The 22,455-nt window shown below is 40.3% G+C and overlaps 1 protein-coding gene across 7 annotated transcripts in view; it reads left to right on the top strand.

The window, feature by feature from the left end:
- Bcas3 (BCAS3 microtubule associated cell migration factor) overlaps positions 1-22,455 on the top strand; it is a 486,981-nt gene that overhangs the window by 108,144 nt on the left and 356,382 nt on the right. For all 7 annotated transcript variants that reach the window (XM_057774686.1, XM_057774690.1, XM_057774688.1 and 4 more), the window contains exons 9-11: positions 1,749-1,825; positions 10,101-10,177; positions 14,765-14,848. In XM_057774686.1, coding sequence (XP_057630669.1) covers positions 1,749-1,825; positions 10,101-10,177; positions 14,765-14,848 — 238 coding nt within the window. The remainder of the gene's footprint in view (positions 1-1,748; positions 1,826-10,100; positions 10,178-14,764; positions 14,849-22,455) is intronic.

Here is a 22,455-nt window from a genome sequence, read left to right on the forward strand (position 1 = left end):
TTTATGCTATTTTTCTTGTGACTAGCATTCTATTAGTGTTTTTCTTTTCGTTACTATCTGTGTTCTGTGTATTTTATTTTCATTTTTCAGCTTTTATTAAGGTACTTTTAAAAGAATTCTTATAATTATTTCTGTTTTTATATATGTTGACTTATGTATAATTTAACCTGATCATATTGTAGTTTCACTCTTGATTTTATAGATTTTATTCAAAATATTGTGAATGACCATTGTGCAGCTCAACAGCAGTGTATCTTCTAGATTGGGCAGGCTTTGCACTGTATCCAGCACAGAAATGATTTTCAAAAGTGAATTTCAGAGAGGGAAGTGAACACTCAAGTCCTGAACACCCTTTAGCACACAGAATTCAGAACTCTTTATTTGGTTCTGATAATTAATGTATTTGTGTCTCTCTGTTTGTCTTCGTGTATATTTTGTTGCTGATTTTCTTCATATAGAATGTTACTATATTTATGGTTTGTTATTGTCTCAAGCTATTGATTCTCCTGTCTCAGTCTTCTGAGTGGCTGGGATCACAGGCATGCTTCTCCATATCTGGGGAAGCGTCTACAGACTCAACAACAGGCCGTATTTCCTTTTTGTGTGTTCCGTTATTTGATTTTTTTTAAATGGTGGATATTATGTGTAAGGGAGCAATAGAGATGTTGGTACTTTCTTTGCTGGGAGTGTGAGGAATTGAAGGATGGGAGATGGTTTGGGGCATCCTTTAACGCTAAGATACAAATTAAATTTGCTGTTGAGTGTGAAGTGTTGTGTCCTTGTGGGGAGACTATCTCTGGCTAATGTGCAGAGTGCACACAGAGCAATCAACACATCACTTACTTAGTAAGAGAAGAAAGTGTATCCAAGGATGGACGTTCTCAACAGACAGACTGAATAATAATAGCAATAGCATAATAGAAGTAGTAATAGTATTTAGAATCCTTCTGCTTCAGCAAATGAAAGTTTTCTGCATTTTAAGACTCGTTTGCTGTAGGTTGTGTTTTACATAATAAATCTTACTCTTTTCTCCACCAGTTTTTTAGCATGTGTTAGTTAGGTTTACCTGTTAAAATTTCAAAAAAAAAATACGTGAATTATGTAGTAATAAGAATGATGTTTTATTGAAATAGTAATTAAATGTGGGATTTGTTATTCTAGAAGAAAAAGTCCATTGTAATTCAGTATTTGGAATGTATTATAGTAATTTCACTTTAGAAATCATAGCTTAATTATACAATCTGTAAATTCTTAATTATTCTCCTGGTTATTTGTTAATTTTGTTTTCTAAATTGTTGTTTATAGAGATTGTTATTAATATATCAACGCTTAAGAAATGGCACATGCTGTGTGGCAATCTTTTCAGATTTTGTTGGGTGTGCTGAGAAATTCTGCAACCTTTTTAAGTGATAGATTACATAAAGCCATTTATATTTAATTGTGACTTTAAATAGCATTGAACACCACATTTAGTAAGTAGCCCACTGGTTAATATTATCCATTCTTAGTGTTGTTTGTTTAATCAGAATATGAAAGTGAAACTGTCCAGTAATAGCTCTAAAATTTGTCACTTGGTTTGTATGAAAGATTTCATTGTTTTTATTCTCAGATTTTTGGAGTCAGATATTTCTACCCTATGTATTAGAAGTGTTTTATTTTAAAAGTATGATTTTGATTATTTATGATTCGGCTCGTAGACTTTCTCATCCACTCATGTTTCCATTCTGGTTTTTTCCCTCTAATTTTAGGATCCTCGTCGTAGTCTTGCAGGAGAAAATCGCTGCCTTTGATAGCTGTACTTTCACAAAAAAATTTTTTGTCACAAGTATGTACCAAATCATTTTACTTCCTGTCTGTGCGTTTGTGTTTCTGTTGCTGACTGGATGCTGTCAGCAGTGGGTTTCAGCCACGGTCTCTGCCTGTGATTCTCATGGGCGCCATTACTTCGTAGCTTCTAATCTTAGAAGGAATTTTACCATGCCAAAGCACTTTCCTCATATTTTTGTATATAGCGTAAGATTTCTTTATATCCTCATATTGAGGCCCCTCCTTGTTTCCCGTAGCTGTTTTTGAGGCAGATCATTTAGCATGTCATCTGTATGTACAGAGGTGATTGCCTTGTGCTCTATGAAGGAATTTAAACTTGGAGGGCTGTTTACCCCTTCCTTTGCCTTTCTCCCCCATGATTTCCACTGCTGTCAGGAGCTCTCTAGCTACAACCGGTGTTCAAACACAAATTTAGTGCAAGGTTTTGTAGAGAGGCAGAGGATTTGGGTAGGAGGAGAAGTGAGCAGGGAGTTAATTAACTTTAAGGAACTGGAATGTGCAGGCCTGGCATGCAGAGCTGTGAAGGACAGAGACGGTCTGGAAATGCCGGCAGGGATCAGTGAGCTGTTCAAAATGCCCGTCATTCTGGGACACAGAATAACTTTTAAATTTTATTTTTCCTGCAGCCCAATAAAATAACAGTTCCCCCCACATTGTTCTCCCTCTTTTTCAGTTCACCAGAGTCTGATATATATTATAGAAATAGCTTAGTGGGTTTCTATTTTGAAAGGAAGAAATGAAATACAATATGGAGTACACAGACTTTTACTGAGTAGCTACCCCATATTGAGCCTCAGGTAGTAATTCATGTCGGTATCATTCCTTTCCTATAAGGGCAAGTTCTTTGTTATGTCTGCACTAGGTATTAGAGATAATGATCTACACCCCATACTACACATCATACTATATAATTCAATTCAATATGGTTCATGTTTCACCATTGTGTGGCATGGAGAGTTGTAAGTCTAGCCCATCCCTACAAGCCCTTAATCCTTTTCTCTGAGTTGTTCCCCCTTATGCTCAGTCGTCACCTTGTTCATGCATCTGCAGTGGGAACAGGCAGGCAGTGCTCTTAACCTCTGAGCCTTCTCTCCAGCCCCGTTGTAACCCCATTTAACTTTATTCTGGAGCATGTATTCCTTGGTAGTTACTTCTGTATCAATTTAATTGCTCAGAACATTGAAATGGGGTGGTGGAGACAAACATCAGTGGTTTTCTTTTAAAGTCCTATTTATTTAAGAAATTTGTATGTATGTGTGAAGGTGCACTCAGATGCAGGAAGAGGTCTTGGTGCCCTGGAACTGAAATTACAGGCACTTACCTGGCATGAGTGGCGGGAACCAAAGCTGCTACCCCATAAGGAACGTTAAATGGTGAACCATCTCTTCTGCCCCGCATTGTTTTTGTTTTTTTGTGTTTTTCCCCAGACAAGGTTTCTCTATGTAGCCCTGGTTGTCTCTATATAGATCAGGCTGGCCTCAGACTCACAGCTGGCTCTGTCTCCTGAGTGCTGGGGTTAAAGTTGTTTGCTAGCACTGCCCTGCTCCCCCCATTGTCTTTAAAAATTATTTTTCACTACTGTTTGTATCTTGTCGATACATAGGGTGTGGCACATGCATGCTGGTCGGAGAACAACTTTCAGCAGATGCTCCTCTCCCTCCACCTTTCCGTGGGCTTTAGAGCTTATACTAGGATCTGCAGGCTTGTCTGGCAAGCACTTTATTATGAGCCATCTTAGTGATCCATTATCTGATGGGTGATAATGTAAATGTACATGGGTGATAATGTAAATATGTAAATGGAAATTGTGTTTGCATATTAAAGAATTTTTATCAGTAGTTAATATTTTTCTCATAAGTAGTAAATGTCATTAAAGTACATAGAGGCTTCCAGTTATTTTATAACATTGGTATTACAATTGAAAATTCACAATTTTCATTATTTATGAAAAATACAAATTATTATCCTTTGCTAGTTAGTAATAGTTTTGATGTAAGGATGAATGAAGCTAGAGTTGGTGACTTGCACATTAGACTTCAGAGAAATTTCTTTTTCCTTGCTCTGTCCCCTTCCCTCTTGGCCCTTCCCTTCCCTTTTCCTTCTGTCTTGCCCTGGCTCTTCGTTTTTAACAGTCTTTCTCATTTTAACCCATGATGGTGTTAAAGTTGCCATCCTTTTGCCTCAGCCTCTGAGTGCTAGGGTAATATTACGGGGTGTGGGGAGATGGTGTCTCTCTGTCATTCCTCATTCTCCCCCCGCCCCATGATCATGTCTCGCTATGGAACATCGTTATTGTATAATCCTAAATACTTAACCTGGAGTTTCTGGACCCACTGAATAGCTGAAGCCATTGTCCTCCAGTATTATGTCTCTTGTCCTTTGTGATTGTTCACGAGAGGAGGAACAGTTCAAGTGTCACCAGTGTTTCTGCCTTTTTAAGTGGCATGCAAACTGCTCGCTAAGCCATCATTGTCTTGTAGTCTGTCACAAGGGGGTTCTCACATACTCTCACAGACTTGGGATTCCTCAAAGCCTCTATTAGTAGAGATTGCATAATGCACAAAATATAATGGTGTGTTTTATTTCATGCTTGACAGCTATGTAGAAGGATAAGACTGGAGGATTACAAGTTCAAGTCATATGTGGGCAACTGAGTGAGCAACTTTTACAATAAAAAGTGAAAAGAGGCTGTACACACACACACACACACACACACACACACGTTCAATCTGTATGAGGCTCTGACTCAATACTCAGCATTGAAAAACAAGTAAAAAAATTCCAAACCCCCAATTAACCAACCAACCAAAAAGTCAGTCAAGTGTTCAGAGCAAGTGATTTCTTGCTTCCTTCTGTGATTAATGACTTTTGTGGCTTTTGCTCCAGTGTTGTTGATCGTCATTAATAAATGCTTTCTTGTCCTAGTGACAGGTCTCATTTCATACTCCGCTTGGAAGTATCGTTCTCAGGAGTGGGTACTTGATTTGTTAACTCTAGGGATTGAGTTTGTGCGGGTGATTTGAAGTTGGGACGATTGATACTCATCAAGAACCGGAATCCTTGAATTACGACTTTACTCAAGGGATGGAAGTCATGATCCAGGCCTAGTGACTTCCACCTGAAATCCTAGCACTTTGAATGCTGGAACAAGATGGTTGCTGTGAATTTGAAGCTTGGTTTGCATAGTGTGTTCCAGAACAGCCTTAGCTCTACAGTGAGACTCTATCTCAAACAAAGCAGACATTACAAAACTTAAAACAGCACCAAATTCGGTGTCAAGTGTCAAATTCTGCCACAGTAGTTGACATACTGTGTCAGTGTGTTAATGGGGGATATTTTTCTTCAGTTTTGCACCATCCAAATTCTTCAGCTAATTTCTTTAGCTGTATTCAGAGTTGGTACAGTTCTCATGTGTTTTCCTGTGTTTGGATTTCTTAGAGGTTGACTGAGGAGCTGGGAGACTCACACTGTGATGTCTTCTCTGCAGCTCGCTTACCCGCGTAGCATGTGCCTTGTCTCTGTTTAGTCACACCCAGTGGGGTTGTTTGTTTGTAACCCAGGCTAGCCTCGTCCTGTAGCTCAGGATGCCATTGAACTCCTTATCCACATGCCTCCATCTCTGGAGTGCCTCCAATGCCTGGTTTCTGTAGTACTGATTGAGTCTGTAGTTGGCATGGGCTAAGCAAGCTCGTTACCAGCTCAGCTGCGTCCAGCCTGGTACCCAGTTGTGAAAGAAGTAGGATCATGCCCTGTGTAGATCGCCACCTAATGAGGGTGTCGTTTTGATCATGCAGACATTTAACTTCTGAGGTAGAATGGGAAGCTCTTGCATAATGCATTCCTAGCTGAAGGCCCCCTTATGTGTGAATACAATGAAAGTATTGTAAAATGAGTAGAGTCTGCTGTGCCCATCAGAGCAGGCATCGTGGGGATTTGTGCCAAAGAGTGGATGGAGCAGGTAAAGGGAGCTGATAGAGGGCTGTTAACAGAATGCACCCAACAGGACCAGAAAGGGGACACCTTTGTGTTTGGATGTACAGAAAGTTGGTCTTGAGCAGCTGTCCGATGTGGAAATTCAAAACTCAGGTATGAGTAGGAAAACAAAAGACAAAGACTGATAGATGTCATTAGCAGTCATTTTGGGGATCCTTTGAAGTTGAAAGGCAGATACAGAATCTCCAGAGAGACCCGGGGTCTGATAAACAGGCTCTGTGCATCTGCCTGTGTTTCAGTTTGAGAAGGAAAGTTATTTGGTGCAATCCTAATGTTATTAGTGCTAGAATGTCTGTTCTTTGTTTATGCTAATGATGAACAACACATGGAACACATGGAAATGAGTTTAAAGTAGCTTTAAAATGCAAAGTTAAAATTTTGGGTAAGAACTTCTTTGCTTGCTTGCTGCTTTTTTTTTCTTCTTCTTCATATTTTGGGAAAGCAATGCCTTGGTGTCTATCCAGGCTGGCTTGGAATGACCACTCCCACATGTTTGTAATATGCAGTAGAAAGGGTTGGAATCCTGTCATCTAGGTTAGTTTGGCTGTTAAATTTACTGCCGTGACTTTGGGTTTTTCACAAAGTAAAGAGGGCTGCTCTGGTGTCTCTTGGCGCTGGGCAGAAAAGTCTGCATGTATGTACATGTGCAGTGAACTAAACCGTGACTCCTGTTTCCTGCATATGATTCCCACCACCTTTTGATACATTGTGCTGAAATTTGTATGTTTCATATACATGCAAAATGAACAAAAATAATGTGCAGATTTCCTCACCACTCTTAGATAAGTGTGCATCCTTCTGGGTTGTGTTCAGATTTTCTTACTCTCGTCTAACCTGTGATCTTTGTGACTGGTGTCTAACAGAACATAGGATAGCATTCCACCCAGTTTGCAGCCTTCATTGTTCCTCCACCTCTCGACCTCTGTATGCCTTCCTGCCTAATTCTCTCTGTCCCTACTTTTGTCTGTTTAGCCTTCCCTCCCTCAGTCCCTTCTTCTTCTTCTTCTTCTTCTTCTTCTTCTTCTTCTTCTTCTTCTTCTTCTTCTTCTTCTTCTTCTTCTTCTTCTTCTTCTTCTTCTTCTTCTTCTTCTTCTCCTTATTCCTTCTTCCTTCTCTCTCTTTTTTTTTTTTTTGAATTCTGGATGTTCTATAGCCCAGGCTGACTTTGAAGTTCTTACCGTCCTGCCTCAGTGTCCCAAGAATGGATTATAGACACGCATCACCACACATACTGCTCAGGTCTTATTTATTTCTTATGTAATGACCCTAAATTTTATGGCCATTAGACATGTGTATATTAATTGGTTAACAGATAATACTTTATGTATCGTTCTGGAATGTGTGGTTGATGCACTTATGAAACTGAATCCACATTTTAGTTTTTATGTGGACGTATTTTCAGTTCTCATGGTTATAAACATTTGGTTGCAAGTTTTTGTAATTATATGTTTTTTCTTGATGGCTAGTAATACTGATTACTTTTCATGTATTTGCCAGTGTATATCTTAGCTCATTTTTAAATTAAAAATATCTTAATATTGAGTGGCTAAAATTTTCTAAAATAGGTCGCTTGTCACTTATGGGTTACAAAGATATTCCTCCATTCTGCTGGTTGTCTTCTTACTTTCCTGCTATGTGGGTCCTGAGTGTTGAACCCCAGGTCCTCTGTAAGACCAGCAGATGCTCTTAACCACCAAACCATCTCTCCAGCTTTTCTTTTCATTTTGATGATGTCCTTCTGAAAACCTCTTTTCAGCTAAAACTATGCATTATCAATGTAAGAAACTGTTTTACCAACTCTGAGGCGGTGAAGAGCCCCTCATCTACTTTACTTTGTTTTTTTTTTGTTGTTGTTGTTGTTGGTTGTTGTGTTTTGTTTTTCAAGACCACGTTTCTCTGTGTGTCTCTGACCACCCTAGAACTCACTCTGTAGATAGACTAGGCTGGCCTTGAACTCACAGATCCACCTGCCTCTGTCTTCTTAGGATTGGGATTAAAGGTGTGTGCTACCATGCCTGGCATCATATACTTTTAAGTATTGTTCGTTCTAAACTAACTAAAATGGTTTTTAGATTCATTTATTTTACTGCTATTATGTGTATGAGTGTTTTTCCTCAATGCCCTTGAAGTTCAGAAGAGGGCTTTAGATCCTCTGTAACTGGAGTTGCAGAGTTTTGAGGTCTGCCATGTGGATACATGGAATTGAGCCTTCATCTTCTACCGTGCCAACTCTCTAGTACTTTTTGTATGTGATGTGAAGCCGGGCTCCAGCATCATTTAGTCACAGGTAGCATCTTTCACTATGTGTTTTCCTGGATACCTTTGTTAAAGGTCAGCTGACTGAGACCATTAGTGGTGTGGCTCGCCTCTAGCCTCTGGCACAGTACATGGGAGGAAGAGGCCGGTCTGATCATCATAGCCACAGGACTGAGAGTAGTGAAGTCTTAGTTACCTAATGTGCTCAAGTTTGTCTGTGGTAAGAACAACCTTCTGGCCTGCTGTCAGGCAAAGCTGCAGAACCTTCCTGTTCCTTTAAAATTCTTTACCCATACAGGGAGCTAGGCCAGGCTGACCTCACCTCACTGCAGCCCTGCCCTCAGCCTCCTGAGTACTCAGATTAACCTTTAGCCGCCACACCAAATGCAATGGTATAGGCATTGCTTGGGTCACTTAGATTCTATCTTCACGGAATTTGAAAGCCTGAGTTCTGTTAAGGCCAAGTTGCCTCTGCTCACGTTGTTAAGTGGCTGTTAACCATCCCCTACACCCCTTCACTTGTTTTTAGAGTTTACTTGGAGATCAGTTAATAATACTAATACTAAGATGGTGCTGGCTGGCTGACACCCTCTTTTAATTCCTGAGGTCTACTTGAGTTCCTAAGAACCTAGAACCAGTAAGTGATTTGTCTTCCGAGGTTGCAATCCCACATGGGAAGAAGATAGGGGTTATTATCTAGTATCATTCGGACTAGTTATGGGAGCTGATTTGAAGTCAGGGTGTTTAGACTTTTTATTTATTTATTTGTTTGTTTGTTTGTTTGTTTGTTTTGAGATAGTAGTTCTGACTGGTCTCGAGACCACCTTTGGCGTGTCCTGTAAGTCCTGCCTCCACCTCCCTTTTTGACCTTTAATGACAATTCTGGAGATTAGCTACCTCAGATGTGATGTTAACCATTCAAATGTCTCATTTTAATAGGAGCAATTTCAAATATATAAGTGCTGCATAGTGCATAGAGAGAACTGTACAGTCTTCAGGATGCCCTTGTTCATATATGCCAGCATACATATGCCTTGATCAATGACAGCGAGACCACCATTCTCTAGAGATTCAACAATAAAGAGAACAGAACCATCTTTAACACCGTGTACCCCTAATCAAGAGTATACAAAGTGATAGACAATAAATACATCATAGAACCATTTACTGCTAGTCACAGCTGGCACTGGGACCAAGAAGAATGAAATGGAGTGCTAATACAAGCATATGGCGTTATCTAGTTTTCCAGAATCTCTCTGCCAAGGTATCCTTTGAACGTTCTTTATGTTTATTGGCCACGTTACTTTGTGTTTTTTTTCCTCGTTGTCATTGCATCGTTTCCTTACTCACATGTTTCTGTGTGGTTTTAATTGATCTCTTACCCTAACTTCTTGCACTTACTATATGCTTTCTATCCTCTCCAAAACTTCTTTTTAAATTTATGAACTTCAGCCTTTAGGTCATTTCCTTCTACCTTCATATTGTTTTCAGGGATAACAGTATAAATGCTTTTTAGTAAGAAGTGGTTACCAGATCTTTCTGTGTCAGTGGAGCAGAGCTCATACATCAGGAAGGTAAACAAGTTAAAAAAAATAGGTCATTTAAGTATTAAAATAATAAATACTGGACCGGGCATGGTAGCACACACCTTTGATCCCAGCACTTGGGGTAGAGGCAGGCAGATCTCTATGAGTTTGAGGCCAGCCTGGTTTACATAGTGAGTTCCAATACAGCCAGGAGTATGTAAAAAGACCTTGTCTCAACCTAACCCTAACACTGAACACTATTATTTGAATTTTAATGAGGTTTTGAAAAAATTAAAAAAGAATACAGTTTCCATGTAATTATTTCGGGGCATAAGCTAGCCATATAGGCGGCTGGGTGCCGGGGACGCAGCCCTGCCGCTCCTATTACAGATATTACAACATTAAATGTTTGATTTTTTTGGTTTTTCTTTTATTAAGAAATAATGCATTAATGAAAAAGTTATTAAATTTCTTAATAATGCTCTTTGGAACTTGCAGGCTGTTATCCTTGTCCTGGGCCAAACATGAATCCCATTGCTCTTGGGAGCCGCTGGCTGGCTTATGCAGAAAACAAGGTAAGGCACGGTCCAGACGTGGGTTAGTTATGAGGGAGCAGGTGTGGAAGGAATGTCCCTACTCTGTATTGATGCTCTCTTGTGATACCACTAGTGAGTGTTTTGCAAGGTTTTACCTGCACATCCACTAATCTGACTCTGGCGGGTCATATCTCTGATTTTAGCACTTGGGAGGCAGTGGTTGGAGGGTAACCTCGAGGTCTAGGCTAACTTGTGGTGCCCAATCCAGCCATCCATAGTGAGCCCTTACCTCAGAGAGAAAACTCACATTTTTTTTTTTGTTTTTTTTGTTTTATTGTGACAGAGTGTCTTGAGCTCAGGCTGGACTTATGTCCCTGTCCTCTTGCATTCGCCCAAGTACTGGGACTAGCAGCATATATCACTATCCGATAGCTGTCCTTGAACAACAGCTTTGTAGATTCTTGGTGTCCTAGCCTGGCTTCTGCATAGAGCTGCTCATCTAGAGATTGTTTAATATTGATATAAAGCACTTCATTTCACTGTCACACTGATACTTTCTAAAAGACAGCAATTTGCAGGGATAATCTTGAAACCCGTCTCTTGCATAGATTGGAGTCACGGGGCATGGAACAATTTTCCTGGCTTTATATGGTCAGCAACTAAACCCTATTGTGCAGCTCTTTGCTGTAATGGTTATAGCACACACGGCCTCACTGGATATGGATATATATCAGTTATTAACTTGGTTCACCAAGATTGCCATAGTATGTAAAAGTTGCTATATATGCCTTTGTATCTAAGCATTTTATTTATATACAGTTCAATGTAAAACATAAATTTTGATTTATGTCATTTAGTACTCTGCCTGTAAATACAGAATAAAATATAAAAAGTATTGTTGGCTTTGAGGATTAGCATTTTTGTTTCATTTTTCTTGGTTACATGGTTATTGTATCTTAAGAATATTATGAAATAGTGCAAAATAGTTCTTGACAAAATCAGGATGTGGTACTTTAAGTACTTGGTGAAGCCACAGAACTCGTAAATCAACTGGCCTCTGGAATGTGCAGAATCAAGACTGGGCTGCCGAAAATAATTTTTCTAGATGAAGTCCTTAATTCCTTTTCCAAAAGCCTGTCTACAAAAATTAAGACATTGTGCATGTTACTGAGTGTTCTATTTACACTTCTTCTTGTCTGCTCTCTTTATCTTCCCATAAAAACTGCTCTTTTCAAACAGTGCAAGAGCCGCACAGTTAAATGGAGTGACATATTGGTGTCTCCTGATGTTTATATCTGTAATGCATTTCCCGTGAGTGCTGGAGACGTCCGCGGAGAAAGTGTGTAAACCATCCCTTGGCGCTGCCCATTGTATCCCACGTGTGGAAAGCTGCACATGTGGAGTTGGAGGTGTAATTAGCTGCCTGTTTTTGAGAGGAAGCAACTCCCTTGAGAGTTGGATTTTGATATCTGTCTTTGCAGATATATGTGTCATGTGCAGGAAGATTTGTAAATGATAGTACTTAGTGAAGTTGGATTAAATTTTGAAGAACACTTTCAGACAGTGTGCTTGATTTGTGTCTATGTGTTTAGTGTTGTGTGTGTGAGTATGAGGGGGCTTATGTCTATCTTCTGTTGGCTTTGGTCTCTTTTTGTGAGAAATGGTTTCTCACTGAATCTGGAGGTAAGCTGGTGGCCAGCACTTTTCAGTGGTGCTCCTGTCTTGACTCCTCAAAGTTCTCTTTCTCAGGAGCATGTGTGGTCCTGCTGGGCCCTACGAATCCAAATTCAGATTTCTATGGCAGATTCTTGGTTGTTTGGCAGGTACTCTTACCCACAGAACCATCCGTCCCGCTCCTCTTATCTCTTATTTATTAAAGATTTTGCTTCAGTGAGTCTGTGAGTGTGCGTGCGTGCGTGCGTGTGTGTGTGTGTGTGTGTGTGCGTGTGTGCATGAGTGCCAGTGCCTGAGAGAACCAGAGCTGTTGGAACCTCCGGGAGCTGTGAGTTCCAGGAGGTTGTGAGTCACTTAATGTGGCTGCTGAGAACAGAACCCGGGTCTTTTGCAAGAGCAGTGTACACCATCTCTCCAGTCTCCTTCCTGTCCTTTCTAAGGGACAGAATCATTAGAAAGTCAGCTTTGGCCTGTCGTGTGATCTTCATACTCAGGTGTGCTTCTTTATAGAACTTCTCAATGGGAACAAGTCACTTACAGAAATGCATGCATATTTGCACACCTGTGTATGCATATTTGCATGGTGTAGAAATGAGGCGTTCACATTGGTACTTGCACCAAATTCTCTCCTGCTTCCACTCATAGTCAAATACCCCTCTTTTTGCGTGGTAGCCTGGAATGTCAGCATCTATTCGTGTGTTCGGTTCCTGTAATTCACAAGTAGTCAGAATTGCTCGCCTGTACTGCCTAACAGGCAAACCAGACTCATGCCTGCTACCGCTGCTGCCTAAAACCTCCTGTCTTCTGGGGGTTTTCCTTAAGTTCCTTTAAATAATATTTCTTAGTGTGTGTATGTGTGTGTTTGTGTGTATAAATGTACACAAGCATATATGGAGGTTAGAGAACAACTTGGAAGAGTTATTTCTCCCCCTTTACCATGTGTTCTGGATATTGAACTGAGGCTTGGCAGTAAATCCCTGCATCTGCTGAGCTGTTTTGTATTTATTTTTATTTGTTGATCATCTTTGCCTATTGTTCTTCCTCCATTTAGATTAGACTTTCATTTAGTGTGTAATTGTGTACATTTTGTATACATTTGTGTACATTCTGTATTCGTATTTTATGTGCCAGTGTACCTAGTACGTGCAAGTAGCTATTATGTTACCTTCTCTGAAAGGTAACATAATGTATTTGTTCCTTAATGATCATTTTGCTTAAGAATAATTCCTGGAATTTAGTTCATTTGTATGCTGATTTTCTTTAAAAATGATATTTTTTATTATAAAAATGATAAAAAATGGAATTTTTCTATGCTGTGCTTTGACCATATTTTCATGTACAAACTGATTCAATTGTAGTTAAATCAAAATGGTTAAGAGTGATGTTTGTTTTTCCATTTGCCTTTGAATATTTAGTCTTAATTTAATATGAAAACGTTTATTTTCTCTTTATATAACATTGTGTTTGCTGTCCGCAATGCTGCCTTTCTCTGCTTCAGCAGCAGGGGGCAGCAGAGGAATGATTTTTCATAATTCTTTGACTTTGTGGTTGAATGAACAAGCCATTCTTTCCATTACCTAAAATAGTTACTTTCCACATTTTCTTCTGAGACAAAAAAGTTTGCTGATCAGAAAACTTGAACTCTATTTGTCGTGGCTTTATAGACATGGCCTAAAAAATAGCTTGGCTTCAGGGACCAGACTTAAGGTGTTTTAGCCTGCTACATTCATGTGAGTTAGGAATAAAAGGACTTCATGGTAATCTGTGCTGCAGAGCACAATTTTAGGTCATCTAAGGTGTGTTTCAAAATTTGTTTATTAGCCGGGCGGTGGTGGCGCACGCCTTTAATCCCAGCACTTGGGAGGCAGAGGCAGGCGGATCTCTGAGTTCGAGGCCAGCCTGGTCTACAAGAGCTAGTTCCGGGACAGGCACCAAAGCTACAGAGAAACCCTGCCTCGAAAAAACCAAAAAAAAAAAAAAATAAAAAAAAAAAAAAAATAAAAAAAAATAATAACAAAATTTGTTTATTTATTTCACAGGCTTTGAAAACACCTGTTAAAATATGCTGTTCACAGGCCCTGCTGCTGTCATTTAACTTTAAATTTTTTTCTTTTTGGTTTTTCGAGACAGGGTTTCTCTGTGGCTTTGGAGCCTGTCCTGGACCTAGCTCTGTAGACCAGGCTGGTCTCGAACTCACAGAGATCCGCCTGCCTCTGCCTCCCGAGTGCTGGGATTAAAGGCGTGCGCCACCATCGCCCGGCTTAAAAATGTTTTATGAGAATCTTAATTATGATTTTTTTTTTGATAAATGCAAGTGTGTTGTTGCCAGTGAAGAGTCTGGTCCTGAGTTTCTGCTGGGCGAATGAGAGTCAAAATCGTGATTCACAGTGACAGTTGCAAGTCGCAAGTGCCGTGTCCTTCTGAAGTGGACAGTTGGTGTATGTGCATACGTGGTGTGCGCACACTCTGTCCGCTATCCCACAGACACAGTGGACATGCAGATAGGCTAAGATGTTTTGCCTGTTCTTTTAGGTTTCCTTTTATAATCCTGTAGACAAATTAAGAGGAACAAACATCCAATTTGCTCGTATGTCAAATATTTAATGTTAGGAAGTTATGTGTAAGTCCTTTGATTATGTTTTTTAAATTTATTTGTGGAAAGGTTGCCAGACCCGGAATCCTACCATTTCAGAGTTTATGAATTCTTAAAGCCCGTTCATCGTGTAATTAAAACCATAGTTGAGCATGAAACTGCCTGAGTGGCACCAGAAGATTATAAAAGGGGTAAACGTGTCTCAGCAGGCTTTTAGCTGTTTGGTCTGCAATGCGCTCATGCAAACATTCCCACCCACCACCATTATCATGCGTGGTAAATAGCCGCCGTCTAATAGCGTGTACAGTTAAACAGCTTAATAGAAAATGACTCTGCCGTTCTCTTCTCCCCTTCCCCAGTTGATTCGATGTCATCAGTCGCGCGGTGGAGCCTGTGGAGACAACATTCAGTCTTACACCGCCACAGTCATTAGTGCCGCTAAAGTGAGTACCCAGAAGTTGCGGTTATGCTGAATGCTGGCCGTGACGCGACGGTCCATTCCACTTCCAGTCACAGTGTAGAGCAAATGGAAGAAGTCAGGATGTTTTGCCATTCTGTGATGTGGAAGTTAATCTTTCAAGGTTAATAGTTCTTTTATTGTGAAGATTGTATGGTTTGCCCTTTCTCCATTAAAAACCTGGATGTATTTCAACTCGCTTCAGGTCTGGTAACTAATTAATACCATATTGCAATGAACTGTACATGTTTTAAGTGGCGAGTTCGGTTCTTTTTTTTTCTGGATTTGCATCTTCCTACCTACACGAACAGGCTTGTGGGCATTCCTGTGCAGCTTTGAACATTTGTGAGTCTTCTTGACTTCAAAAGTTCCCCTGGCACATTCCAAGATGCTTTCATAGTTAGAGGCCGGCCCCTTGCTGTTTGTCAAGTGACTTCTTCTTCTGTGTGTGCGGGTTAATTTTGATGATGTCTGGTAAACTTTGTTGATTATAAGGTATTCTTACCACCACCATCCTTTTGGATTGTGAAGTCTACAAGAGAGCAATTCTAATAATAGGGATGACAGAGGGAGTCTGAATGACAGCCTGTAATAGAAAGCTCAGCTGCTCAGAGGACAGCAGTCTAAAGTCAGCCACAGAGAGGGAATCAAAGGTCACACTGTTTTATGTTAAATGCGAAAATACTTCAAGATTGTCACAAATGCTTGCATGATGGTGTATTAGGATGTGTCCCTGGGCTCACTGAGAGAAGTGTAACACATGGTTCACCCTTGCAGAGCAAGGAAAAGTACTATGTGTTCATGTTTGTCTGTTCCTTGCATATAAAGACAGTGCTTATGCAAACTCTTGAGTGTTCTCTTGTGGGTACATCTTATTAATTTAACAAAGAGATGCAGCTTTGACTGTTAGACGCCTGAACTTAGCTGTCTCATTCATACATGTGAGTCTGGACTGCACGTCACTTTCTGCTTTTGTGTGTTGTTAGGTTTCTTCCCCAGGGTCCCGAATTCATTTTCAAAGTGTTTTGATGTGGGTATATGGAAACAAGGCTAGAGTTAAGGACTTCAGAATTACAAGTCCGAACCCCCAACCTTCCCCCACTTCTTATGGGGATATGGGTGTATATTCAAGTCTTCCACGTTTAGGCTCTAAGAAATTATGTTTAACAAGCTATCTTTCCTTACAGCTGTAATCCCAACACTTGGGAGGCTGAGGCAGGAGGGTCACTGTAAGTTCAGGCTAATCTTGGGTCCTTAATGAGACTCAGGCCAGCCTGAACCACAGAGTATGACACCGAGTACTCAGCTTTGTCTCCCCAGTGAAACTAATTTTATTTTGACTGATTAATTTTCAAAAAGGCATTTATCACTAGTTTGGTGATTAGGCATATAATATATTCCTGTTCTGTAGCCACAGCTCTTGAAGTTAAATTTTCAGGTACACCTTTAATTTAAGGATGTATTAAATAATGAGTTGATAAATTTTATATATATATATATATATATTTTGGTTTTTCGAGACAGGGTTTCTCTGTAGCTTTTGGTACCTGTCCTGGAACTAGCTCTTGTAGACCAGGCTGGCCTCGAACTCCCAGAGATCCGCCTGCCTCTGCCTCCCGAGTGCTGGAATTAAAGGCGTGTGCCACCACCGCCCGGCTCGGTAAATTATATTTATAACCAACTCAAATGTTTGTCACAAATAATTTTTTTTTTTTTTTTTGGTTTTTCGAGACAGGGTTTCTCTGTGGCTTTGGAGCCTGTCCTGGAACTAGCTCTTGTAGACCAGGCTGGTCTCGAACTCACAGAGATCCACCTACCTCTGCCTCCCAAGTGCTGGGATTAAAGGCGTGCGCCACCACCGCCCGACTATCACAAATAATTTTGAAAGCAAACAATAAAAAGAAAAAATTATATAGTATTCATCTGTTTATTTGGATTTGTGACTGAAGGCATGAGTATTTTAAAGTTTCCTTAAAATATTGTCAAATTATTTAAACATTCCATTTATGTTAATTTTGTTGTTTTGAGACAGGCTTTCATGTAGTCCCTGCTTGTCTCAAATTCACTATGGCTGAAGGTGATCTTTCTAATTCTTCTGCCTCCATCTCCCCGATACAAAGTGATCCTTAATTTATAACCGCTATGTGGATTTTTCTTAACTATAAAGTATTTGAAAGTTACAGTAATTTCTACTTCAATTGATAATTTTCCCTAATAAGTTACTAGGTAGTATTTGTTGTTAAGTTGACCTCCGAAGGAATGCAGTAGTTCTAAAATGCATGGTAACCATGTGGATTACTGTAACTCAGGCCTCTTCCTTTGTCCTGCTACATTGTACTATAGTCACTGGACTTTTTCCGGTCAGAGTGTATTTTTTTTTTTTTTGAGACAAAGTTTCTCTCTCTATAGCTTTAGCTGTTCTAGAACTCACTCTGTAAACTGGACTGGCCTCGGATTCAGAGAGATCCTCCTGCCTCTGCCTCCCTCATGCTGGCATAAAGGCGTGCACCTCCACTACCCAGCGAGTAAATTAAATTTACTTGAAAAAAATTCTCATAAAAGGGGCTAAGGAGATGGCTTAGTGGAGAAGGTCCTTCCTGTGTGAGCCCAAGGGCTTCTCCTCACACCCCATGCTTCCTCTTAAGAACTGTTGTTACCTTGAGGGCCCTGTGTGTAACTCCAGTGCTAGGGAGTGTGGAGACAGGAGGCCCTGGGGCCTTGCTGGTCAGGCATTCTAACCTAAACAGCTAGCTCTACATTCAAGAGAGAGAGCCCGTTTCAGTCAAAAAATAAGGTGGAGAGCATTAGAGAAAGTCGCCAGTGTCTGTTTCTAGCCTCCACATGGGTATCCTTAGCCCTGCACTCTGCATGCCTCTTACCTACACTCAAAGGAATCCAATGTCCAAAGATAGTTTTAGTGTTCTATCTATAATTTAAGGAAGAGTTATGGTGAGCCGGTGCTGATGGTATTCACTTGTTGTCTCAGCTATTTGGTAGGCTGAGATAGGAGGTTCTCTTGAACTGAGAAGTTGGAGACTTGCCCATGCAACATGGTGGTACTACAGCCAGTCTGTTTCTATCTCCGTGTCTCTGAATTGCACAGACACAAATACAAATGTAAATAAAAGAGGATAGAGAATAAGCAATGCAGTATTAAATGCAATAAGAACAGTAAGATTTTGTCTAATTTTGTTTAAATGATGAGGTGTTACTTTAATAAAAATTTATATGACCATGAAAAAATCAAACCATGTTAGATCTGGCAACTGGTAGGCAAAAATAGTAGGAAACACAAACACTATCTAAAATAGTATACAGCACACTATATAGAATAGGATACATCACATTCCCTGTGTAATATTTCTACGGTGTGACCATGATTGGCACTCAAAACAGTGAGCTTTGCCACACTTGAACTCTTATAATAACGGTGGCTAGGCCTAGTTTGGGTTCTATTCATGTTGATGCTGGTTCTCATTTCTTATGTTTGCTTCCTTATTTATCAGAATTTACCCTAGAATTTTTTCAAAGCTCTATTTGACCCAAGAAGAGATCGACTCTTCTATTGTAACCTCCCTCCCCCCACACACCAAGAGGCAGGACCACAGACAATCATAAGAATCACAACCATACAGGGTACCCTGAGATCCACCAGACTAACCTGGTGCCTTCCTGCCTCAGCCTCCCAGGTTTTTAGGATTATGGGCATGTGTCACCATGCCCAGCTATATTGTACATTGCTTTTATGTTTCAACCCAAAGAATGGAAGGGTATAAACAGGTAGCCCCTGGCAAGGCTAATTCCAATACACAGCTTCCTAGATCCAGAGACGTTGCAAGTGCGTCTGATATCCCCAGGCCTGAGTATATCCCACCAGAATGTCTTTATTACCTTGGATTTGGGTTTTGATCTCACAACATTTAATAAATATTTCACAAAAATGTGAGAGTTAATTGGTATATTTGTCTAACCCATTATGATGGAAAAGAGAATATAGTCGCCTATACTCTCTTAGTTATTCTCTTTGTTAGTCTGTGGTGGGTAGTTCTACCTCAGAGCAGGCAGAGGATTCACTGGCGCTGGAGCTTCAGGCTGTTGTGAGCTGCCGGACATAGGGGCTGGGATCTGAGCTCCTGCCGTTGCAGTGCCCTCAACTGCTCTGTCATCTCCTCCGCTGGATAGGTCAAATATACATTTTATATAAATGTATACACCGCCTTTGAAGTTTTTAATTTATTGCTTTTATTCTATATGTGCGTGTATACATGCCCATGTTCCATGGCCTGTGCGAGGAAGCCAGAGGAATAATTCAGGAATCTATTCTCTGCTTCCACTGGTGTTCTAGGGATCAGCTCTACCACGTCATCTCACCAGCCTGAAATTTTAATGAATAAACGGTAAACAAGTTTGCTTATCATCTAGTTAGCAATTTACACGATAATTGAAAGGAAAGGGGGAAAATCCCAAGGAAAAATTTCACTTAGAAACTAGTAATAGGGCTAAGGAGATGGGTGAGTGGAAAGAGCACTTGCTGCACGGGGGATCAGACCCGAGTCTAGATCCTCAGAAGTTCGTGGAGTAGCGACGTGCCTGTGATGCCAGTGTTCCCGAGGCCGCTGGGGCAGGTTCTGTGGTCAGTGGGGCAATTTGAGCCCAGTGTTAAAGCTGCCTGGTAAATTAAGAGCAAATAAAGAAGCCACCTGGAACATACATTCACTTACTGGGGTAAGGCACAGCGCTGTGGATCTATCTCAGTAGGTAGATTTCTTGCCTAGTAAGCCTGAACCGTAGGTTTGATCCCCAGTGTGGTGTTGCACACCTATAATCCCAGCACTGAAAAGAACAACCTGTGTTCTAGGCCAACTTGAAACCCTGTATCAAGCGACAAAAACAACCTAATGATACATAGATGTTTACTCTGATAGAGTTTCAGGAAACCTGACTAACACTACGTATTAGGACTTCTCAAATCTATGTCTAGACTTTCTCAGTTTTCCAGAAGAGAAAGTTGAAGCTAAAATTTAAATAAAATATAGCTTAAACAGTTAACCAATAATGATACAGCTAAAATTCAAATCTAGAATGCTCTCTGTCTAGATCTGATCTTTAACCACTGTCCTAGCCTATTCTGGTTTTAATTTGTTCCTATTGTAGCTTGTGATCTCATAGGTCAGGAACACAAAACAGGTACTTGATAGGGTGAAGATGAAGCAAAAACTAAGAATCAGGACTGTCCCAAGGTTGAGGCCAGAATGGCCTCGGTTCTGGCCCATTCATGGCTAAAGAGTAGCGCTCTCAAAAGTAAAACACTTTTAAGAATGTTAAACTGTAAAGTATACTTAGATAACCAGCAAAGTTCTGCCTGCTGAATTCAAGCAGAAAGATAAAACTTAGAGATGACTGAAACCAAGGGGGGGATGGGGCAAAAACCCACCAATCAATTGTAACTGTTTTGTTTTGTGCTAAAATCTCAAACTGCAGTGATTATAAAACACATTAGTGTTCCTCAATTAGCAACCAAACATTTGTTTCAATAATTCACAAGAAACGACTTACACCGAATCTGTTAGTGTTGTCGAGTAAGCCTCTGAAGGACCAAGAGAACCAGGCGCCACAGTGTATTGATGTGAGCAAACAGGAAGCCTGATTAACCTCCCAGATGCCTCAGCTGTGGCACTCCCGCCATAAGTGCTAATGGAGCTGTTCCCACGCAGAGCTAGCTGGACCTCTATCAGCAAGACCTTTCAGCGTGGAGGTGTCTGGTTGTGTGTCCCCTGTGTTTGCCCCAGAGCATAGCAGCTCATGCTTTGATGCCAATAAGTGTGCATAAAACTGGGGCTCATAACTAGTGGAAAAATGCAGAAGAGCAAGCCATGAGGCAATGGGAAGAGTCACCAGGGAAACAAGAAAAAGGCAGTCTATTTCAGTCACGTTGGCATGAAGACTTGATGTGATTTGGAAAGAACAATGACTCTTAGTAAAACCATCTCTTCTTCTGTTTTAAATACAACCCCTAAACTTTATAATCACCAAATCTGCAATTTGTGTAGTAAGTTTCGAGAATGTAAGATTCATTGTAGTCGTGTAGTTAGGGCTGTATGAGAGCTTTCTGCATAGGTGAAGACTTTGATTTAGAATGAACATAAGTCAACTGGGTGTGGTGGCACACTCTGTAATCCCAGCTCTTGGGAGGCAGAGGTGGGAGGCTCTCTGCGTTCAAGGTCAGCCAGGTCTGGTTATACAGAGAAACCACATCTCAAAAGAATGTACGTAAGTAAAAATTTAACAGTCTTTTTTTTTTTTTTTCTTTCTATGAGACAGGGCAGGGTTTCTCTGTGTAACAGTCTTGGTTGTCCTGGATCTCTGTAGACCAGGCTTAGCAGTCATTCCTAAGGATTGTGTGGTGTTGGAATGAAGCACACTTATGAGCACTTCCTGTGAGTGGCGGATGTGATGCTGGGGCACTCACACGCCTTCCCATGTTATCTGAGCAGCTAATGCGTACACAGACTTGATATAAACCTATGATGCGGGCGAGGCGCTAACTGGGAATAGAGAAACTTTGTGTGGAGCTGATAAGTTGGACAAATCTTTGCACAGTCTGAAATGTTTAGATTCTTTAAAGGTTCCTCAATCATGATTGTTTTGCAAGAGTACTCGCACAGAACAGCACTGTGTCAGTAAGGCAGCCGACCATGTGACTCTAGCAAAGTGTGAGAGAAATCCATTACAGCCGTTAATCCTATAGACATGGTACGTGTTCTCTTCCCATGCAGGAAATCGGCCGCAGGGTCCTTCGTCATTTTGAACCTTTCTCTGCCCTATCAGTTGTCCCCCTAGCCATTAGCGCTAATGGTGTTGCTCTCTCAGAACCGTTCTCGTTAAGTTATCAGGTAACAAGAAAAAACATGGGCATTTTTATTAAATCAATTGACCACCGTGGGGTGAAAACACATTAATATACGACTGTTAGGAGAGAGCTAGTAAACATAAATCAAGATTTTATAATTGAAATCAAATAATCTTATTTGAACAATTTCTTAGCACCAGAATAGAAAATTAACTGCCTTTACAGTCTACATAAGGAAATTCAGATTGACTGTTACATGGAAAGCAGTGAGAAAAAGCTGTTTTGAAGTGCTACTCTGGGGTGAAGAAAATATGTAAAAGATTATTTGCTTTCAAGGGTTTCAAGTATCTATGCAATAATAGATTTCTTTATAGTGGTGTAGTAAGACAAAAGACAGATATAACTAGACCTAAGTAGGAGATTACTAAGACAGACACATGCACGCATGCACACACACATTAGATCATAGGTCCTATTACAGATAATGTTATTTATTACATAATTATTTCCCCACAAATATTTTTAATATGCTGTTGAGATCTAAGATGCTTGTTCTAGCTCTAATGAGAAAAATCTTCTTCAAAAATTTATTATTTGTTACAGGTTTTTTTTCTCTTTTAGCTCTTTTTCTTTTTCCCAGAAGAAAAGCAGCTGTTTCTTTAAGAGCCTTTTGTTACGATTTCACTTGGGCTTTTCCTTCGCATTATAGTCTGAACCTTGGGCCTCTGGCATGTGAGACAAAC

Source organism: Chionomys nivalis, chromosome 7 (genome assembly GCF_950005125.1).
Source record: "Chionomys nivalis chromosome 7, mChiNiv1.1, whole genome shotgun sequence".
In the NCBI taxonomy this organism is placed as follows: Eukaryota; Metazoa; Chordata; class Mammalia; order Rodentia; family Cricetidae; genus Chionomys; species Chionomys nivalis.